Source organism: Carex rostrata, chromosome 12 (genome assembly GCF_964058835.1).
Source record: "Carex rostrata chromosome 12, lpCarRost1.2, whole genome shotgun sequence".
Taxonomy (NCBI): Eukaryota; Viridiplantae; Streptophyta; class Magnoliopsida; order Poales; family Cyperaceae; genus Carex; species Carex rostrata.
In genome coordinates, this window is record NC_135929.1 from 11,077,730 (window position 1) to 11,100,400 (window position 22,671).

The following is a 22,671-nucleotide window of genomic DNA, read 5'->3' on the forward strand; positions in this document are numbered from 1 at the left end:
CTGTGTGGTCCCCAATAACCTCCACTTTAACAATTTTAACTATTTTGACTGAGATCACTTTTAGACCTTTAACCAGGACCACATCAAGAAAATATCTAACAATTTTTTTTTTAAATTAATAACTAACTAGGACCACTTTAAAATCATGTAAACATATATATGTAAAAAAATTCAAATTATTTTCAAAAAAAAAATTTCAATTTTTTTTTTCAAATTTTTTGTCCAATTTTTTTTTTCAAATCTCCTTCCAGATGCTACTTTCAATTATTTTGAATTCTGTAAACTTTATCACATAACTTTATAGATAGTTTCGTTGAATCCTGTAAACCGATAAAAAAAAAAATTCAAATTTTAACTTTTTTTCAAAATTTTATTTTATTTTTCAAATTTTATATTTTTAAATTTGCATCTAGATGCTACTTTCAATTGTTTTGAATTTTGTAAACCTGATCACATAACTTTGTAGACAATTTCATTGAATACTGTAAACCGGTAAAAAAATTTCAATTTTTTTTTATTTTAAGCTTTTTTTAAAAATTTGCATCTAGATGTTACTTCCAATTGTTTACATGTACAAATACATATAATTATTGAAATTTAAGTTAGCATGAGTATATTTATTGTCTACGTTGTAATTCTACTGTTAATTTACTATCACATGCATGTTGAAGGAAAAGAAAAATAAGAAAGGTGTCTGGTTTACTACGAGCCATTTTTCTAGTGCTTTTCCCAGCTTTCCTTATCAGAGATAGGGGTGTCAATGACACCCGTTTACCTGTTTACCCTACCCGTATCGTATTCGATAAGACGGGTATGGATAAGGTTTTTTTTTCGTTAGTTTATTGGGTATGGGTATGGGTAAAGATTTTTTTTCGTTAGATAAACGGGTATGGATACGGGTAAAGGTTATTTCATACCCATTGGGTAATGGGTAATTATATGAAATATATTATATATAAATATATCAATATATTATATCCAATTTATTTATTTTTCTTTTTTTCATATTGTTGTATGCATGTATCAACACTAGAGACATATATCAACGAATTCATTTCCTTGTTTTCTTTCTTATTCATCGGTATTGCCTTTTTTTCTCAATTCTACAAATGAAAATATTCCATGTTTCAAAGAAAATATATCATCACCTCATTTTCTGGCAATAATGTATTGTTTGGTCCAAATAAGTAATCCATTAATGTCAGCTCAGGTGTTAGCGTCTGAATTTTGCATCACATGTCAGCTTTCTCAAGGTTATACTATGAATATATATATTTAATAATTGAATGAGATGGAATGAAATGTTAGAAGAAAGAATGTAACAAGTGACAAAATTGACCCTATGCTGTCCGAACCATTATATTAGTATTTTCGTTATTCGCCCACTACCATTTCGTTACCCATTAATCATAACGGGTATGGGTAGGGTAGGGTAAGACAAATTCTTAACGGGTATGGGTAAGGTCAATTCTTAGTGGGTATGGGTATGAAAATGGTTTCACCCTCCCCGTATCGTACCCATTGACACCCCTAATCAGAGATGTAAGTAGTTTGCATTGCTCTACTTAATACAACACTCTTTTGTACATTCAGGTATATACTACTGTACTTTACATTTTTTTTATCTTACCAGTAAAATCCCCAAGCAAAAACCAGTAGAAATAAAAAACAACAATTTTCTTCGTAAACCCCTTACTGGAAAAACTGTCTACCAAAAAATTCAGCCAAAAAAGCATTTATTAGAAAACCCTCAACCAGAATTATTCCATTTTTACTAGAGGAACCAACCAGTTCAGCTTTGAAGTGATACATGTACAAGTAATCAGTTTTAAAAAAAAAATCCTAAAAATGAATTTCTTTTTCTAATTATTTCCAGCTCCTCCCTCACCCCTCCTCCCCTCCTCCCCTCCCCTCTTCTTCCACCTCCTCCTATCTTCTGTTAACTCTAGCTTACCTTCTCCTAGCCTACCTAATCATAATTACTTTTACCTCTCGTTGGAATACTATGCATCCTCTCCCTAGTACTCCTTGTACTCACTACGCTACTACTCTCACTTCTAGGATTTATACAGCTAGATAATCTTCCTCAATTCCAATACCAGCTTTTCTACCCATGCAATGCGCGGGATAGAGTGCCATTGAAACCTCCCAAAGACATTGATGGGTTAACGTCTACTAGAGAACATGATACACCGGTTCTATGGGAGCTGGTTGTGTGCCATATTGGGCAGCACATGATTTCCTTCCAAGCAAATATCCAGAAGATTATATTTTAGCTGGGAAAGGGGGGAGGGAGGAGGTCGTCACTCTGCATATTTCATTCCCAATAAATATGTCATATTTTCTAATCAATATTGTACCAAAAAACATTCAGAATAACTCCAAATAGTAATCTTATTTTTCCTTTTCCACCTAAAACATGTTTTGTAGTGAGAATAAATTAAGGTCCAAATTCAAAATTTTACTCTGACTTGGCATTGATGTGTTAATTATAAAATTATTAAAGGGTGATATTCTAATTTGGGTTCTTTCTTCTTACTCGGCCATGTTATTTCTAAATGATTGCTCCTTTCGGTAATTTGCTAGACAAAATGCTGTGCAAATTTCTCAAAAATGCTGTTGCATTTCATGGTTTGATGAGTTAGACCGATTATTTTAATACAATTTTTTAGAGTTCCGAAATATTGGATTACGGGTCGTTCCAATTTGAGGCATTAGAACAGGGTCGAATCTATATTTTGGGCTGGGCCTTAAATCCTTTTTACCTGCTTGCGTTTTTCTTTGTGCATTGTTGTTTATGTAGGGACATTTCTGAAAGAAGAAGGTTTCTTTGTGCATTGGTTGATTGAACACTTTTGAATATCTTTTTTTGTGTTTTTCTTTTGGAAATAGAACACCTTGAATTATCATTTCAATAAAATCTGTTAACGACCTCTGGACTTAGGCTTCCAGTGACATTATATATGTGCTTTGTAAAAGACTACAGCACACAAACACAGTCCAATTAATTATTACGATCGACAACAGAATGTTTCTCAATGCTAACTGTATCAAGAACTGCGGGCATTCATGATTCGATCTGTCCTTCTCGGCCTTGAGCCCAACAAATTAAGGGCACCTCATGAGCAGTGTGGTCAGGAGCTGGTACAGTCTTGAGATTCTAATCTTCGTTGCGAACTATTGGAACTGATAAGTTACTCCGGTGAAGACCGAGATAAATTTAGTACTCTGATCAACCATTATGAGGATTATACACTGAGGATGATAATTTTTTGCGATCTTTTGATCCAACCTTTCTTGTAGGAGGAAAGTTTGAAATATCAATGAAATTTTTTTTTAAAATATTTAATAGTTTTTTTAACTTGATTTTCTGAACTTTATGGGGACAACTCTACGAATGACAAAGAGTGCCTTTGTACATGTACCTCATATTAAAATGAAAGGAAAATGCCTTGTTGTTAATTGTACCTCATATTCATATTAAAATAGTCAGTTGGAATTTCTCTATATGATCTTCATATTGAAATGTGCATCGAGATAAAATATTATATTTTTTTGAAAATTGTATACTATTCTTTAATACAAAATCACTGTTTCGCCACCATATAAAAACAATTATATGATTTTTAATCTATCTAAAAATAATATTCAAAAATATAATTTTTGGTCTTCAAACATATGTTAATATGGAAATCATGTCGACTGGTTCAATGATGAAGAAAAAAGGTCGGTATGGTTAGAGTTATAGCAACGATTGGTACAGTTGGGTTTTGTCTTGAAATGTCGGCCCAGAAAGAAATGCTTTTTGGGCCAAGTCGATACAATAGATGTGACATCCATTTTTTTTTCTTTTCTTTTCCCATTTGTTTTTGGCAGTGATAAGAAATGAACGAGATTTATTATGGGTTAGCGGGACGTTGATAGCAACATTTTTATATTTAGGTTTTCTCTTATTTTTCCAATCTCTTGTAAAATATGGTGGTAGACGAGATATAAGAATTAGTTCCAGTTATTAATTGTAGCAGAATTTAACCTTTCTTTAAAGACTGATTGGGATTATGTTTCAATAAATAATAATTTCCACTGGGTCAACCAAATCCTGCATTTTCCATTCCCAATAAAAATGTCATTTTTTGTAATCAAATATTGCACAAAAAAAATATTCAGAATAACGCAAAACAGTTATCTTTTATTTAGTTATTTTGTCCTTTTCCACCTAAAACACTGTTTTGGAGTGAGAACAATTTAAGGGTCCAATTTCAAAATTTTAGTCCGAGGTGGTATTGATGAGTTAATTATAAAATTATCAAAAGGGTGATATTCTAATGTGTTCTTCCTTGTAACTTGGTCATGTTATTTCTAAATGATTTCTCCTTTCAGTAATTTGCTAGACAACATGCTCTGAAAATTTCTCAAAAGTGCTGCATTGCATGATTTGATGAGTAGACCGATTATTTTAATACAATTTTTTAGAGTTTCGAATTCTTGGATTACGGGTCGTTCCAATTTGAGGCATAAGATCTGGGCCAAATGCATATTTTGGGCTGGCCCATAAAATGCTTCTTTCCTGCCAGCGTTTTTCTCTGTGCATTGGCGCTTTATGTAGGGCCATTTTGGAAAGAAAAAGGTTTCACCGATACAGCAACACAACCTCCCAAGTACCCACATCCCCTTGAACACTTTGAATTTCTTTTCTTTGTTTTTATTTTGGAAATAAAACACGTTGAGTTATCCATTTCAATCAAATCTGTTAACGAGCTCTGGTGCTAAGCTTCCAATGACATTATATATGTGCTTTGCAAAACACTACTGCACACAAACACATTCACAGTTTGATTATTACGATCGATCAACAATGTTTCTCGATGCTAGCAGTATGAAGAACTGCATTAATTCATGATTCTGTTCCTCTCGGACTTAACCCCAACAAATTAAGGGCCCCTCATAAGCACTGTGGTCAGGAACTGGTATAGTCATAAGATTTTAATCTTTGTTGCGAATAATAATTTTTTGCAATCTTTTAATCTAGTGGTAAAGGTAATATACTCTGTGTAGGAGGTTGTAAGTTTGAAATTCCAATGAAAAATCCGGATAAATATTTAATAGTTAGGTAACTTGAGATTTTCTGAACTTTATGGGATACAAAAGACTTTGTACATTGAGTTTATCAATATTTTGTTTTAGAGGGGCCTCTGCAATTAACTTGTCCACATTTTGTCACTTCCAAACAAGGGCCATTATGCAAATATAGAAGTCCAGGGGAAATTTCTTAATATGAAACAAACAAGTCGTAGCTGGGACAACCAATACATGATCCGGCCTGATCGGCATAATTTCCGCTTGTGCAAAACACAAGAACATGGTGCCACATGCTTAAAAAATATCAACCTAAAAACTAAGACAGGAATAATTTGGTTTTGATCAACCTAAAAACATGTTCCCCATCCTACAACGCCCAAGAGAGCTCGGTAATATCAAAAGTCAAAAATCAAAAGCTGACGGCTTTAATTGATATTTACACAATATAAATTATTTGATAAAAAAATTTAACGGATATATAGTAGTAAATATACATATAGATGAAAAATATAAATTATACATATACTATAAAAATATAAATTAAACTAAAAGCTATATAACTGTAGATGTATTCTCAAATATTTAGATTCAATTTTTCATTTCATAGGTCATTCATCGTTAAGCTATTAAAATCTACCAGTAAAAAAAGTTAAATTATTTGGTGGAAGGTTAAACATCGTGTTTTATAATTTAAAATTTAAAATTTGAATGATATTTGAAAAATATATATACTATAAAAGTTATATACTGAAATTATCCATTTTTTAGTTAAATCATCCCAGTGTAAGAATAATGCTTGAATATTTAGTCTTTCACACAGAATAATACCTGAATGAGCTCTGTTGGTGGTTCTATGGAATAGGAAATTAACTAATAAAATTACTGAATGAGCTGATAATTAAATATATTTAAATTAAAGCGGCGGATAATATAACAATTATATAATTGTTATATTACTCGCCGCTTTAATTTTAATGCATGTATGACGGAATATTTCCAATTAAACATTGCCGAAATATTATTATTGAGAATGATTTTAAATTATGAGACTTATTTTTATAAAGAGAGTGCTGGAAACAAGGATATTCAAACGATAAGATATTCATCTCGCAGTATGAACAAATTACTAGTCATAGCTGGCACATCAACCAATGTTTAACCCCACCTTCCCACGCTCCTCTACTAAATTGCGACTCCAGTCACCTCGCTCTCCACTTCTCCAGCTCTCCTCCAAAGCGTAAACGTACTCCTTTTGTAAGAAATTCTTAAAGGTCATATATATCCTCTGTGTACGTAGGAGGTTGCATTTGAAATTCCAATGAGTTGAGCTATATATTTGTTAGTTAGGTAACTTGATTTGTTGAACTATATGGGACCAACTCTAAGAAAGACTTTGTACATTGAGTTGTGATTGGACAAAGAGCAGTGCCTTTATAGTTTATACATTGAGTTTATCAATATTTTGTTTTAGAGGAGCCTCTGCAACTTGTTCACATTTGGTGACTTCCAAAAAAGGGCCATTATGCAAATATAAAAGTCCATGGGACATTTCTTAATCTGAAACAAACAAGTCATAGCTGGGACAACCAATGCATGATCTGGCCCGGTCGGCACAATTTACGCTTTTGCAAAACACAAGAACATGGTGCCACATGTAGCAAAAATATAATGTTCTTTATTATTATAAACGTAAGACAGAGACAAGAATAGTTTAACTAGGATGTGAAGTGCTCACTGCGAAAAGTCACTTTTTACTCTCGCAAATGCTGTCTTATTTTACCTACTCATTTTTTATATTTGCTATTGCTAGGACTGACAATGAACCGAGCTGAGCTAGAGGTAGCACGTGGCTCGCACGTTTTTAAAGCCAGTGAGCCACAACTAAAAAATTGGCTTGTGGTTTGTTCGTTTTCGAACTAAGCTTGAGTGAACCACGAGCTTTTTTGCCAGCTCTAGCTTAAGTTTATGTTTCCAACAATTAAACCATCAACTTTGCTTTGTCCATCGAATATAAACATATATAATACTAAGAGTTATTACTTGCCCACAGGAGATACTTTCTTCAGTCGATCTCTAAGAGTTAACAGAGAATTACTGAATTAGAAGATTAGATTAGCAAAAAGAAATTCACGGAAAGCTAGAGCAACAACTTAGAGCTTCTTTGAATACAAGAGGAACACTAATATCTTACAAGGTAAATTTATTCTGTTTTATTATAACCTTCTCAATTTTTTAATCATATTTTTTTTTATATATAGTTACTTCTGTTAATATAGAATGAGTACCATCATATTTTATGAAAGTAACAATTGGATTCAAATTGTTACTATTATTGTTTCAATCATTCAATATCGAAATCGAGTTTAGTGACAATCTATTAATTAGTCAAAGAGAGAACATTTGTATTTTCATAAATTTTGAATTATATATTAATATTAGAAATTTGTGTTACTCTCTTCTTTCACACTTACAATAAAATGTTACCTAACATGCATGAAACAATTTACATATTACATAAAGGTACATTTCTATACTTTTGACTTAAATACGAATTTCAATTTTCCTGACAGCATAAAACACTATAAATAATACTTTCAACATACTTCTATATTACATTTGACTACCAACATAATTCAGTTTATATTTGGAAGAATAATACCATTGGATTTTTTTTTTTTTTTTGTCCATCGAAGAGTACTAAGAGACATTCTGGAAAAAAAATTGTGACGAATCTTGAAAATATATTTCTGAATTTGAAACCTCAAAGTCCCATTATTTTAGTTTGGCTTTAATAATTTGGAGGATTAATAAAACAATTAGTTGCTGGCATTTTTTAACCACCAAATAGCAAATTTGTTTGTATTCATATTAGCTTAACCGCATGCATGAGCACCATATCGAAATCTCATGAACATTTTGCAATTATATATATTGTCACTTAGCTGTTCATTCGTAAAGCAGTAAGCCACTACTTTCTCCGAAATATTCGTTTTCACCTTGATCACGATTAGGCAAATAAGTTTCCTCTTAAGAATTCTCTAATGTATACTTTTGATATCAACAGAAAGCTAACGAGACATGTACGTGCACAAATATTGAACAGTTAAAATATAAAACAAATAATGTATCATGTACATGCTAAGTTTATAGCAGACTTTAATCTTACAAACATGGTTTGGAAACTCGGCCGAGTGAACTTGATATCGGTCGGGTCCGATTCTAGTTTTACCCGAGTCTCAAACCCATGCGGATTTTTCATCAAAACTCGGTTGAACAGTGTTTGACTCGGCCGATTTATCCGATTTTCAGGCCGAGTCAAGCCGAGTCAGGCGAGTTTCATCCGAGTCAGACCGAGCCTCACCCGATTCTACACATTTTTTTACATCAATTTGGGTTTACATAGGAATAGTCATGAATTTGGGAAGAAAAAGAAGGGTAGTCTGATTCGGGAAGAAAATGATCGAAGCGATCTCTAGAGGAAGAAAGACAACTATATTTATATTTTTAAATAAACATGGTGTATTGTTTTATTGTGTATAGAAATAGAAAAACCATTTGGACCATCGTGAACCAGGAGCAACGAGGATCCATTGTGTATAGAAATAGAAGCACTTCCATTCGCTGCCTTTTTTCCTAATTCTTTTCCTCTCCATTTCTTTTTTCATGGATTCCTCCATTTTAATTTTTTATTTTAATTTTTTTGTTATTTTATGGGGATTAATATTAAGACTAGCAAATTATTTTTATTTTTCAGCAACTTTGTTTTTTAACAAGTTAATGTTTTACCATTTTTTTCCTATTATTTTAGTACAAACCAAACTTTTGACAAAAAAATCGGAATTTCCGATCCGATTCAGCCGATTTCAACCAATTCATCCAATTCCGATTCTGATTCTGATTCTAAGTTTCAGAAACCATGTTTACAAAAACATTCGAAAGACTTTTTAGGAAGAAATATGGACAGACTAATCAGAATGTATCATACTCAAAGACATGCAAAATTTGTAAACCTTCACAGCAATATTTTTTTGTCTTAAAAAAAAGATTTCCAAAGACTTATAGGAAGAAATCTGGACAGACTAATCAGAATTTGTCGGACCAGCATTTGAAATAGAATATTTTAACTTGTTCATAGCAGCACAGAAGACAATGCAACAATATGTATGATGTTGTTTGTACTAGAACCTAGACCATCCGCATTGTTGTAAAATTTTGAGGCACTAACAACGATATTAGGGATAAAATATAGAACCCAGCTCTATATTTTCCTTCACGTACGACTTACTATACTAGTAGAGCCAGTATAAGCCCCTGTATAACCCTTGCAACCAGTTCAGGAGCCTGATCTTCCCTCAGCAAACAGTGTACAGTGGTCTTTGCATAGAACAGGAAGTGTGCCAAAGTAGAACGGGTGTACCACGGTTCAACACAGAAAATTGTGGCTGGCAGAAATCCAAGCATGCAACATTGACTTGACGCGGCTTACCTGTCTTCAATGTGCACACTGCATAGGTGTTTCGCCTGGTTCATGTATGGTCCACAGGAGAGTGCGGCTCTTTAGCACCCGAATGAGAGATGTCAACGTGGTCTTCGCATGATGCACACCCCAGAAGCAAAAACTGATACCCCAAAAATAGCGGCAGCAGAAATAGCAAAGCCCCGAATACACCGATCGACTGTCAGCAACGAAGATGGCTCTGATACCAGTTTTTCCATCAATTTCTCATTTAATTCAAAGTCATATGAGTTCAATTGATGGAGTATGTCAACCAACTCTCCTATGTGCTCCACTATCGATGAAATTCAACAACCATCATAAGAGATGGAGTTGATTACCTGTCGATGGTTTGTCTTATAGACTTTCCAATTGATTTATCATGCCTATTTTCGTGATCTCCTTCATAACATAGTGTACCGTAATCATAGACAACATTAGTCGCATAAAATGCAATGCTCTCTGGTCGATTTTCTTTCAATCCTAATCCGTTGCGTCTTCTGGTGCTTTATCAAGTATAACATCTTCCAGTCCTTGGGCATGCAACAAGTCCACCTATCAATAGCCAAAAAGTTCAGTCTCTTGTCTTTTTGATAATTCAGCATGTCACCAAACTGTCTTTTTTTTTTAAAAAAACTCAGTAGAGGCTACCAACAGATGTCACCAAACTGTCAAACTTGGCACTTTGAACCTTTAGCTCAAATACCATTTGGTAGAACAAAAGCATAACAAGCACACAGTACATGACAAAAAAAATACTTTTGAATACTTCATGGGGAGAAAATATCTCCAAGCATTCTTACAGTTGCAACTAAGAAAAAAGTTTTTAACTATTTTTCAAAACTTAATTTTCATCTAAGGTGCCCTTTAAGGGTCCATTTGTGGCATAAGATTCCTACTTAAATATCCTAAAATAAAATGTACGCCCACTAACCAGCCTAAATAACCTAGAGAGTACTCCGCTATCTCAAAATAGCCATAGACATACTAAAATTGACTACAATATGTTTTAAAGAAGATAAGCTAAAAACAGACCCAATGAAAAAAAGAAAACTGTTGAAAATAGTACAAGGGAATACTTGTTTTGAGCCAAAAATGAATTGCCTTTTATTAATGAGCCTCTTGGGCTTATATAGAGCTTACATTTTCCTAATAAGTCTCTAGATTTCTCTATAATATTTTTTTACCATAAGAACTCTAACATAAGTACTATTAGTAAAGGTACAAATCTCAACAATCCCTCTCAAGATGGGCGAAACATATCAACTAAGCTGTTGGAAAATCTGTTGGAAAACTAACAACAATCTCTACAAGATTAATACAGAATTAGTGCTCCCCATCTCTCTTCCAAAACTAATTGAAGTTTCTTAGACAATCTGAATATCATAACACATCCAATCAAACTTAGATATCAAAAGAGGTTCAATTCATTAGAAATCACTCATCACTTCATAATATTCAAATTTGAATTTATGACAACCTGAATTCTTGAAACTGTACTTTTCATTAATAAATATATAAATTTAGCATTCCAATCAAAAGTGAAAATATTCAACTAAATTAAGAAGAACATTAAATTTTACAAAAATATTTTTTTGTTGAAGGTCATAAATTTTATAAATCTTAGACTAATATTATCTAATTTGGCATTATCTATACTATCAAAACTGTCACAGTATAGATTTTGACTAAGCATATTAATGTAGAAAGGTTTTTATTACGCACGCTATATATAATATATTCAGCCTCTAACCTCAATAGACAAAACTATTGTTTCTTAGGTCTGAAAAACCATTGCAATGAACAACAATCAAAACAAAACCAAGTTAAAGGCCAGTGCTGTAGACTTCATTGGACCACTACTGAAACGCCTAGCCGAGGAGATTAAAGTTTCTAAGAACTCACAGATGGCGACAACCATCGACCAAATTAGAACAGAAGTTTTAAATACAAAAGATAGTATTGGTGGCATACAAAAATGGGATTGGGAGCTAATTGGTCTCTTTGGAAAGATAGAAAGACAGATTGATTCCTGGATTGATCATAATGAGAAAAGGGATGAAATGAAAGAAATTGTTGTAATGAACGAACTAAATGATATTCTTTGTATGCTTTCACATATACCTAAGAAGGCACCTGAGAAGGCACCTGATTTGCCTCTTGAAGTCGGAGAATCATCCAATAGAAGTTATCAAGGGAGTAAATTGTTCACGGATTTTAAAGATCTAAAGGAGTTGGATGTCCATTCCATTCTTTTCCTGTATAGCCTTGGCATTTTTCCAGAAAACACAGAACTGGAGAAGAGATTTGTGATTTACTAGTGGATTGGTCTAGGGCTTTTACCTCGGACTAGTTGGAAAGAAGCTAAGATGCGTGGCAACGAAATCTATTCTGGTCTAAAGGAGAAAGGTTTCCTCGAATCCGTACATAATGGAAAGCAAAATCAAGTAATCAACCGATGCACCATCAACCCTACAGTACACAAATGGTTGTTGTCCCCCAATGCGAGTAATGTCATCTTTAGTTTTGACCAAAGTGAACACTCCAGTTCGCCCTTTTTTGGGGAATGGTTCAACAAGAGAGTACATATAAATCTCTACCAGAAGTACCTTAATGCCGACAATGTCCCCATCGACGAAGATTTAAAGGTGGTTCACCTAGGAAGTTGGTGTTACACAAGCGAAGGCTGACAGCAATGCTAATGAAACTGGGCCTAAAAAGCCAAAGTCAATTGACCACATTGAGATCGAAAATCCTGACCTATTAAAAAAGTTGAGTGAAAAGAGTCAAAAGATGACCTACCTTAGCCTGCGAGGCATTTCGGGGACAGAAGAGATTCTTGAATCCATTGGGAAACTAGAAAACCTGATTATACTAGATCTCAGGTCTTGTCATAATCTGATTAAATTACCACAGCAACCAAGGTCCACATTAAAAAAAAAATTATCCCATCGTACTAGGTTCAAGAAATTAATTGGATGGGAATTACCCCAAGAAAGCTGGTTCAATAAGTTGATGGTTTTAGATATTTCGGGATGTTTTCTATTAGATCATATGCCAAAGTGGATATCTGACCTCTGTAATTTGGAGGTGTTAAAGGGGTTTCTAGTTGGCAGAGTGGGGAAAAAAAATGAGTCATGCCAGCTAGGTGATCTTTCAAAATTGATTAACCTCAAGAAGCTGAGCATTAGAACTACCACTGACATGAGTCCCGAAGTTTTCAGTGGCTTTAATTCTCTGAAGAGCCTTTTGATATTAACAATTACGTGGGGAAAATATAAGATACCAGACTACTCTTTACCAAAGAATCTTGAAAAGTTGGATATCAGATGTTATCCAGAAGATGATGTATCAAAGCTGATGAACTGTGCCGAACTGACAAAATTGAAGAAATTATATATAAGAGGTGGGGACCTTACAAAAATTCCTTCCCATGAGAACTGGAAAGTGGAGATGTTGCGCCTCAGGTTTTTAAAAAAATTGGTTTCAACCGACTGGGAAGAGGTGAGGGCCTTATTTCCGAATTTAAATTACGTGGAATATGTGGGATGTCCCCGGCTCGATAAATTCCCCAATGACGGGAGTTGTTGGATTAAGGAGAAGGCTGACAACAATCAAAACGAAGCCAAGTTAAAGGCCAGTGTTGAAGACTTCATTGGACCACTCAATATCCAGGTATTTACAACATTTATGTTTGTCACAACTACTCTGAAACTTTTTTTTTATGTTTGTCAAAACCACTCAATACCTACACCGATGGTAAGAACTATTATTGCTCGTATTATACATGTAGAACTGGACAAAGCTTTTATTTCTATAATTATTCTTTTTTACGTGAGTTCAAAATCCACACACCATTTGTTTCTATATTTTTGAAGAAGTTTCGGTTTCAATAATTGAAAGATCATTCTAACAAATAATGTATTTGTGTTCTCTGTATGTAGAAAACCCCATATATAAGAAAGATAGAGCCATTTGGTGGTCTCAGAGGGTCAGTGCAAGAAATGGATCCTACTGGCATTACACGCATTGTTAAAATTAGTATCTACCATAGCGAGGTGATTGATTCTCTTGCTATTTGTTTTGAACGTAATGGCCTCACGCAATGCACCAACAGATGGGGCGGAGATGGAGGAAACATTACTGAGGTATGAACATTATGTACTTTGATAATATGTGGCATTTTCTTATTGTAAAGATCGATGAAAATCAAGTCACTGAATTTTATCTTGTAATTATATTCTTAAACTATTATATGCATAAATTATTAACAAACAAAGAAATAAAAAAAAAACAAAGTAATATGTTAAGTAGACCACTTTTATTTAGTTGGCTAATGCAAGTTGATATAAAGAAGGGCTCTGGTTTAATAATGGTCTCCAAAATCTGCCGAATCGAACCGTACTCGTCCGAATTGGACCGTTTCTCAAGTAGTTGAATTGCCTTGAGCTTGTATTAATATTTTTGGTTTTTTTTTTAGTTGGACATTAATTTTTTGGATTTTTCTTATTTTCAAGTTGTTTTCTGAGGATGAAAGAGTATTCAATCTGAAATTAGCATTGCGTGCATACAATTTAAGGATGAACCATGGGACTCTTCTATGGGACTTTTACTTTTTTCTTCTCTCCTTTAGTTGTTTCCCAATTGGTTCTCTCTGGTTCGAATTTTTTTTTTCATCCTCTCCTCCTATCCATTTCGGGTGATAATCGGGACCTGCATTTACTCTTTTTTATTATTTTATGATATAATTTTATCCCTTTGGCTGTTTACTTTCATTTCTTTTTTGTTTCTTTTTCTTTTCTTTGTTCATTCCCTATTTTTCCCTTTTTACGGATCAAAAGCGACTTTAACAATAGTTTTGAACTAATTATTTATTTTTACAATTTTATTTATATTATTTTAATGTAGAACTGTGTTTTTGTAAAAAACAAAAAAAATGTCAATTTCTTATCCAATTTGATCGATTTCGACCGATTCACTCAATTCCGAATCCACAATTAAGTAATCAATTCGATTATGAGTCCGATTTTGCCAAACATTGTTTCTATTGCCCTTTTGTTAATTAGGCCGGGTACAACAGAGAGCTCAGTATTGTTCTCTGCCATTGAACTTGTCTTCATAGCAATACCGATTTAAAATTGTCAGGAAGGACATCCCTTAATTAATTCAATTGCTCTATTTTTTGCTTGTATTTTTTTAGTATATATTGTAAATGGTCACTCTACTACACCAGAACTCGATCAGGCTTAAAAATTTCTTGACCAGTCCTTGTCAATTGTGATTTTATTTGTAAAGAGGAACATAAACTATCAGTTATGATTTATATCCATTTTATTTGAACCGATTTCTTTATACAAAAATACTAATCTGAACTTTTGGTTGTTCCTTGTAAAATTTGTCTCCTAATGCATAATTAAGACAGTTTAATTATTAACAAAAGTTTTTTCTTTTCTGTATATAGATCAATCTTAAAACAGAAGAGTACATTAAGACTGTAAAAGGATTCTTTAATGACAACTATAATGGTCATGAGGTTGTGATGTCACTGACACTGGAAACAAATTTGGCTGTTTATGGACCATATGGCACGGAAAGAGGAGAACCATTCGAACTCCGTGGTCCGGCCTACAGTCAAATCATTGGATTTCATGTACATTGTGAAAAGTATATCAACGCTGTTGGAGTTTATGTCCAAGTAAGTGCAACATAACTTTATATTATCTTTTTCATAAATTACTCTTAAAGGTTTTTGTATTTCTTTGTTGTCGTATCTCCGATGTAGAAGAGAATCTTTTTGATAGACCGGGTCATTAAGCTATATTGGCACGTGAGAAAATTTGTGCACGTGCATAAATAAGGATTTTAACCTTTCTTCTTTGTCTTCTGATTTAATCGTTGCAAATTTCAACAATTTTCATTTTTTTTTTCACACATGTACAGGGAGCAATTTGAAGTAAACTAAAGTGGCGGTTTGGATTATGGAATTTTACTTTAAAGCCTTTAGAAAAATTATGTTATATATAACGAGAGCTAATACATTGCAAAAATTATGTTATATATAACGAGAGCTAATACATTGCAAAAATTATGTTATATATAACGAGAGCTAATACATAATTAAAAAATTTAAAATTATTAAAGTGACTAAATAATGTTTTGATAAAGTTAGATCCAAACTATTTAATTTAAATTAGCACAAACTTTAAAGTGGACTACATTTAATTTAAATAGTTTATAATTTTTTTTATCAAGTCCAGTCTTTATAAAGTGAACTTTAGGTGGGCCCATTATATTTCCATATATTGTTGGTATGTTCGGATTTTATAAAAATTTGACATGTTAGGTATCAAGAATTTATATATTATGTATACAAATTTGTATGTACAAGTATAAAAATTTACACACACTAGCTAGCGTTAGTGTCCTTCTAAAATTGGTTCCGGACAAAAGTCGACAACGATTTAAAAAAACAAAACCTATCTAAAGTATTTGTCATTTGTTAAATCAATATAAATTATTTTAAATTTTCTGTCTGCGTTTTACCCCTGACAACCTCACACTAGTTAAATTTCATTATTAGTTTAGATTCTTGAACAGTGCCTAAGTTTAATTTTATTTAATTCTTATTTTTCTATTTAACTCAGGGATCTAACTTCTAAAAGTGTTCAAAGTAAGGTTGAAAGTAAAACAAGGTTATTCATGTTTCATAATATCACATTATAATCCCGTTTCGGTTTCCAACGGAATCCATTTAATACCAATTTAACACATAAGCCCCTCTGATAAGGGAAATTATCACAAGTAATATAATTTAGCAAATCAGACCCTTAAATTATAATATTTTCAATTTGGTCCCTGACATTTATTTGTATTTTAAAATAGTGTACCAGTACTTGTTTCCTTCCCAAATTCAAACAAGAGGTAAGACATGAATCGAGATCAGAGGTCTCCAAGACCGATTAGAACCAATCAAGATTATTCACAAACAACTTTAATTTAATGTAAGGGTTCTAACTGATTCAAAGCACTCAAGTCTTCTCGCTGAAGTCCTCGGTGGCGAAAGGGAGTGAGCGAGAGAGATGGGGGCGTGAAAATGGAGACGAGAGGGGGCGGGGCTTCTCCTTTTTCCTTCTCCAGGATGGAGAAAATGGAGAGAGCGAGATAGATTGGTGGGGGAGGGTTGGCAATGGCAAGAGGAGCCCTCCTCTGGTGCGTGAACGGGAGAGAAGAGGGAGACGGGAAAAGAAGAAAAGGGCTGGATCCGAAATTTTTATAGATTGGAGTTAATTCCTCATTTTCAATTTCATTCAAAAATCAAAGGATAACATGGCTTCAGGATTCGTGCTACTGTGATCCAAGGGTTCAACAATTTCTGAAATTCAATTATAGTCTGCTTTAATTGATCTATGGTCCGTTTTGCTTATAAAATCCGAATCGAAGTTTCATACAAATTCTACAATGAAATCTGTACATATATTTCGGATGTTTATTTCTCAATTTAAGATCCGAATAATTCGATACCAAATTATATATATATATATAGAGAGAGATGGACTTGGGTGAGACGCGGAGCACCACGCGTTTGTACTTCACGCCATATTTTCATTTTGAAAGTCCAAACAACTGATCCGAACCATTAGATGTGATCTCCATATTGAAATGTGCTTGGAGACTAATTTTTACATTTTTTGGAATTTTTTTACTATTTATTAAGCCACTTTGAAAATCTGAAAATCCGCTTGAACAGTAAAAATTTCTGGACCACCGGATCAGCGATTTTCAAAAATGCTTAATAAATAGTAAAAAAATTTCAAAAAATGTAAAATTTGGTCTCCAAGCACATTTCAATATGGAGATCGTGTTGAGCGGTTCGGATCGGTTGTTTGGATTTTCAAAATGGCTAAAATGTACCATGGAGCACCAAACGCGTATACTTCGCGTCTCACCCAAGTCCATCTCTCTCTATATATATATAGAGAGAGAGAGAGAGAGAGAGAGAGAGAATGACTAAGCTCAAACGGCCGATTCAAACTGTTAAATGTTTAATCTATATTAAAATGTGCTTGGAGACAAAATTTTAGATTGTTTTTAGAATTTTTTTACTATTTATTAAGATATTTTGAAAATCACTGTGTTTTATTAAAATTTTGTGCCTTCTCAATCATCCTTGCTGTGCATGAAAATATATGGATTTTTTGGGTATAATATGAAATGATAAACATCCCACAGTATATATCTGCTATGTGGTGTCTAGCTTACTCTTAAGGCAATATATATCCATATAAACAAAGCCCAACCTAAACAATTCTCCTCTATTTTAGTTCCTTCATTATACCTACACCGATGGTAAGAACTATAATTACTCGTATTATACATGTAGAACTGGACAAAGCTTTTATTTCTATAATTATTCTTTTTTACATGAGTTGAAAATCCACACACCATTTGTTTCTATATTTTTGAAGAAGTTTCGGTTTCAATAATTGAAAGATCATTCTAACAAATAATGTATTTGTGTTCTCTGTATGTAGAAAACCCCATATATAAGAAAGATAGAGCCATTTGGTAGTCTCGGAGGGTCAGTGCAAGAAATGGATCCTACTGGCATTACACGCATTGTTAAAATTAGTATCTGCCATAGCGAGGTGATTGATTCTCTTGCTATTTGTTTTGAACGTAATGGCCTCACGCAATGCACCAACCGATGGGGCGGAGATGGAGGAAACATTACTGAGGTATGAGCATTCTATAGTTTGGTAATATGTGGCATTTTCTTGTTGTAAAGATCGATGAAAATCAAGTCACTACATTTTATCTTGTAATTATATTCTTAAACTATTATCTGCATAAATTATTAACAAAGAAAGAAATTAAAAAAACAAAGTAATATGTTGAGTAAACCACTTTTATTTAATTGGCTAATGTAAGTTGATATAAACAAGGGTTATGTATTAATAATGGTCTCCAAAATCGGCCGAGTCGAACTGTACTCGGCCGAATTGGACCGATTCTCAAATATTTTAATTGCCTTGAGATTGTATTAATATTTTTGGGTTTTTTTTTAAGTTGGACATTAATTTCTCGGATTTTTCTTATTTTCAAGTTGTTTTCTGAGAACAAAGAAAGAGTCTTCAATCTGAAATGAACATAGCGTGCATACAATCTAAGGATGAAAATGGGACCTGCATTTACTCATTTTTATTTATTTTATCATATGTTTTTCCCCTATAGCTGTTTACTTTCATTCCTTTTTGGTTTCTTTTTCTTTTCTTTATTCATTCTCTATTTTTCCCTTTTTACGGATAAAAACGGCCTTAACAATAGTTTTGAACTAATTATTTATTTTTACAATTTTATTTATATAATTTTAGTGTAGAACTATGTTTTTGTAAAAAAAAAAATCCGAATTTCTTATCCAATTTGATCGATTTCAACCGATTCACTCAATTCCAAATCCACAATTAAGTAATCAATTCGATTATGAGTCCGATTTTGCCGAACATTGCTTCTATTGCCCTTTTGTTAATTAGGCCGGGTACAACAGAGAGCTCAGTATTGTTCATAGCAATGCCGATTTAAAATTGTCGGGGAGAACATCTCTTAATTAATTCAATTCCTCTATTTTTGCTTGTAATAATATATATTTTTTAGTATATATTGTAAATGGTCACTCTACTACACCAGAACTCAGGCTTAAAAATTTCTTGACCAGTCCTTGTCAATTAATTGTGATTTTATTTGTAAAGAGGAACATAAACTGTTAGTTCTGATTTTTATCCATTTGATCTACATTTAATTAGACGTAAATCAGTTGTTTCAATTTTACAAAATAACATGACACTGAAATATCAACAACGCCAATTGATAGTAATGATTTTTAAAAAGTTTGAATCCTTCAAATATTATTAAACTTTATAAGTATAAATTGGTCATTTATACTTGTGATATATATAAAATTCTTAATGCACTAGGACCCTTCTTTGCTTCAAAATTGGTCAATAATTTAAATGATTATTAATTTTGTCTTAGTATATATTACTCGAAAGCACTTTTGCATTCAGTGTATACCAAGATCAATCTGCTTAGGGTAACAAAATATAAGCAAAAATGACACAATTAATTTAATATTCTTACTCCAAAGTCTTTGAATCATGTTAATAACTTCAAAGTGAAGCATTTAATAAAAAACCTAATAGGATAAAATCATGGTGTTGGTTACAGGTATAATTAGTTTCTTGGAATATAATTGTATTCATAGTTTTATAGAAGAGGTTCAAAGGGTTAAAATGCCTCGTTGTCATGCATTATTAATTGTACCTCATATTCATATTAAAATAGTCCGTCAAAATTTCTCTATATGATCTTTATATTGAAATGTACGTCCACACAAAATATTATATTTTTTTGAAAATTGTATACTATTCTTTAATACAAAATCACTATTTCGCCACCATATAAAAACAATTATATGATTTTTAATCTATCTAAAAATAATATTAAAATATATTTAAAAATATAATTTTTTGTCTCCAAACATATGTTAATATGGAGATCATATATATCGAGTGGTTCAGATCGACTATTTGGTCTTCAAAAATGGAGATAAAAAATATGAGACACGAAAAAATACGATAGACATGAGGCATTTGAATCGTTCTCTTTATACAAAAATACGTACTAATCTGAACTTTTGGTTGTTCCTTATAAAATTTTTCTCCTAATGCATAATTAAGACATTTTAAATACTAACAAAAGTTTTTTTCTTTTCTGTATATAGATCAATCTTAAAACAGACGAGTACATTAAGACTGTAAAAGGATTCTTTAATGACGACTATAATGGTCATGAGGTTGTGATGTCACTGACACTGGAAACAAATTTGGATGTTTATGGACCATATGGCACGGAAAAAGGAAAAGAATTCGAACTCCGTGGTCCGAAATACAGTCAAATCATTGGATTTCATGCACATTGTGAAAAGTATATCAACGCTGTTGGAGTTTATGTCCAAGTAAGTGCAACATAAACTATATATTATCTTTTTCATAAATTACTTTTAAAGTTTTTTGTATTTCTTTGTTGACGTCGTATCTCCGATGTAGCATAGAATCTCCTCTTAAACGCTGTTGGAGTTTATGCACGTGACAAAATTTGTGCACGTGCATAAATAAGGATTTTAAACTTTCTTCTTTGTCTTCTGATTTAATCTTTGCAAATTTCAACAATTTTCGTTTTTTTTTTTTCACACATATACATGGAGAAATTTGAAGTAAACTAAAGTGACAGTTTGGATTATGGAATTTTACTTTAAAGCCTTTAGAATTATTATGTTGTATATATACAACGAGAGCTAATACATTGCAAAAATATTTTTCTTAAATTTCAATATATATAATTAAAAAAATTAAAATTATGAGAGTGACTAAATAACGTTTTGATAAAGTTAGATCCAAACTATTTAATTTAAATTAGCACAAATTTTAAAGTGGACTCCATCTAATTGAAATAGTTTATAATTTTTTTTTTATCAAGTCCAGTCTTTATAAAATGAACTTTAGGTGGACCCATTATATTTTCATATACTGTTGATATGTCCAGATTTTATAAAAACTTGACATGTTAGGTATGAAGACTTTATATATTATATATACAAGAGTATAAAAACTTACACTCGCTAACTAGCGTTAGTGTCCTTCTAAAATTGGTTCCGGACAAAAGTCGACAATGATTTAAGAGAACAAAGCCTAGCTATCTAAAGTATTTGACATTTGTTAAATCAATACAAAGTATTGTAAAGTTTCAGTCTGCATTTTACCCTGACAACCTCACTCTATATATATATATATATATATATATATATATATATAGAGAGAGAGAGAGAGAGAGAGAGAGATGGGCTATGGTGCATTGCAATGCATAGGCCATGGTGTGCATTGGACCATAAATCACAGATTCAAAGTCCAAATGACCGATCCAAACCGTTCATCTTGTTCTCCATATTAATATGTGCTTGGAGACCAAATTTTACATTTTTTGAAATTTTTTTACTATTTATTAAGCCACTTTGAAAATCGCTGATCCAACGGTGACTGTTTGGAACAGTAAAATCAGAAGCCACCGTTGGATCAGCGATTTTCAAAGTGGCTTAATAAATAGTAAAAAAATTCCAAAAAATGTAAAATTTGGTCTCCAAGCACATATTAATATGGAGAACAAGATGAACGGTTTGGATCGGTCATTTGGACTTTGAATCGGTGATTTATGGTCCAATGCACACCATGACCTATGGATTGCAATGCACCATAGCCCATCTCTCTCTCTCTCTCTCTATATATATATATATGCTAATATTTGAGATTTCATGATATCTTTTGAATTTATTATTTTTAAAACACTACATGTAAAAAAATTTATTATTTTTAGAATGATTCCTAGCTTAGTCACAAGACAATTGGAAATATATATAGAGTAAGGCTTAGGTGATATAAATAGCATAAGGTCATTTCTGTGCTGTGGTCTCGAAAATCTATCATATAAATTTTAAACTTTGATTAAGTAGCTCAGTAAATTGGTTATGTAATGAACTTGTAGAATATCAATTTTCACTATTTTAGAATTTTTTTTTAATTTTTTATAATTTATGAAAGATGACAAAAAATAGCTCAACAATAAAAGAGAATTGCCAATGTTTTATGTTACTTTTTGCTATCTTTCATAAATCATAAAAATAGTAAAAAAAATTTAAAATTATAAAAATTAGCATTCTACAAGTATATTATATAAACAAATTAGTACCAATGTTGTAAATAACGGTATGCGGTCATCGGACGGATAGGGTACCGCCAAGCGATTAATCGAGAATAATCGGCTAATTAATCGAAAAAAATCTATGACGGTTTAGTCACCACCAACGACTAATCGGCTGATTAATCAACCTAAACGGACGTTTTTTACAACACTGATTAGTACGATGTAGCCTAGACCGACTTAATTAGTTTACCTACGAATATTGACAATATTGACACATTTGCATGCGAATTGGAGACTGAAGGAGATCCAACGAATTCCACCTTGTACTAGCTAAAATATAAATGATG

At 32.4% G+C, this 22,671-nt stretch overlaps 2 protein-coding genes across 2 annotated transcripts in view; both read left to right on the forward strand.

The window, feature by feature from the left end:
- LOC144562542 (uncharacterized) overlaps positions 1 to 22,671 on the forward strand; it is a 294,211-nt gene that overhangs the window by 122,589 nt on the left and 148,951 nt on the right. The window lies entirely within an intron of this gene.
- LOC144562948 (disease resistance RPP13-like protein 4) lies at positions 11,944 to 20,600 on the forward strand. Its single transcript, XM_078312317.1, has 4 exons — positions 11,944 to 12,021; positions 12,236 to 13,249; positions 18,106 to 18,309; positions 20,352 to 20,600. Exons 1-4 carry the CDS (start codon positions 11,944 to 11,946, stop codon positions 20,598 to 20,600), a joined length of 1,545 nt encoding a protein of 514 aa, XP_078168443.1.

What these genes read in the sequence shown, in the direction of transcription:
- LOC144562948 (XM_078312317.1), top strand. Translation starts at nt 11,944, where the DNA reads ATGCGTGGCAACGAAATCTATTCTGGTCTAAAGGAGAAAGGTTTCCTC. An exon ending in ATAATGGAAAGCAAAATCAA is followed by an intron (nt 12,022 to 12,235) that starts GTAATCAACCGA and finishes TGGTTCACCTAG; the next exon opens with GAAGTTGGTGTTACACAAGC. An exon ending in TTGGACCACTCAATATCCAG is followed by an intron (nt 13,250 to 18,105) that starts GTATTTACAACA and finishes CTCTGTATGTAG; the next exon opens with AAAACCCCATATATAAGAAA.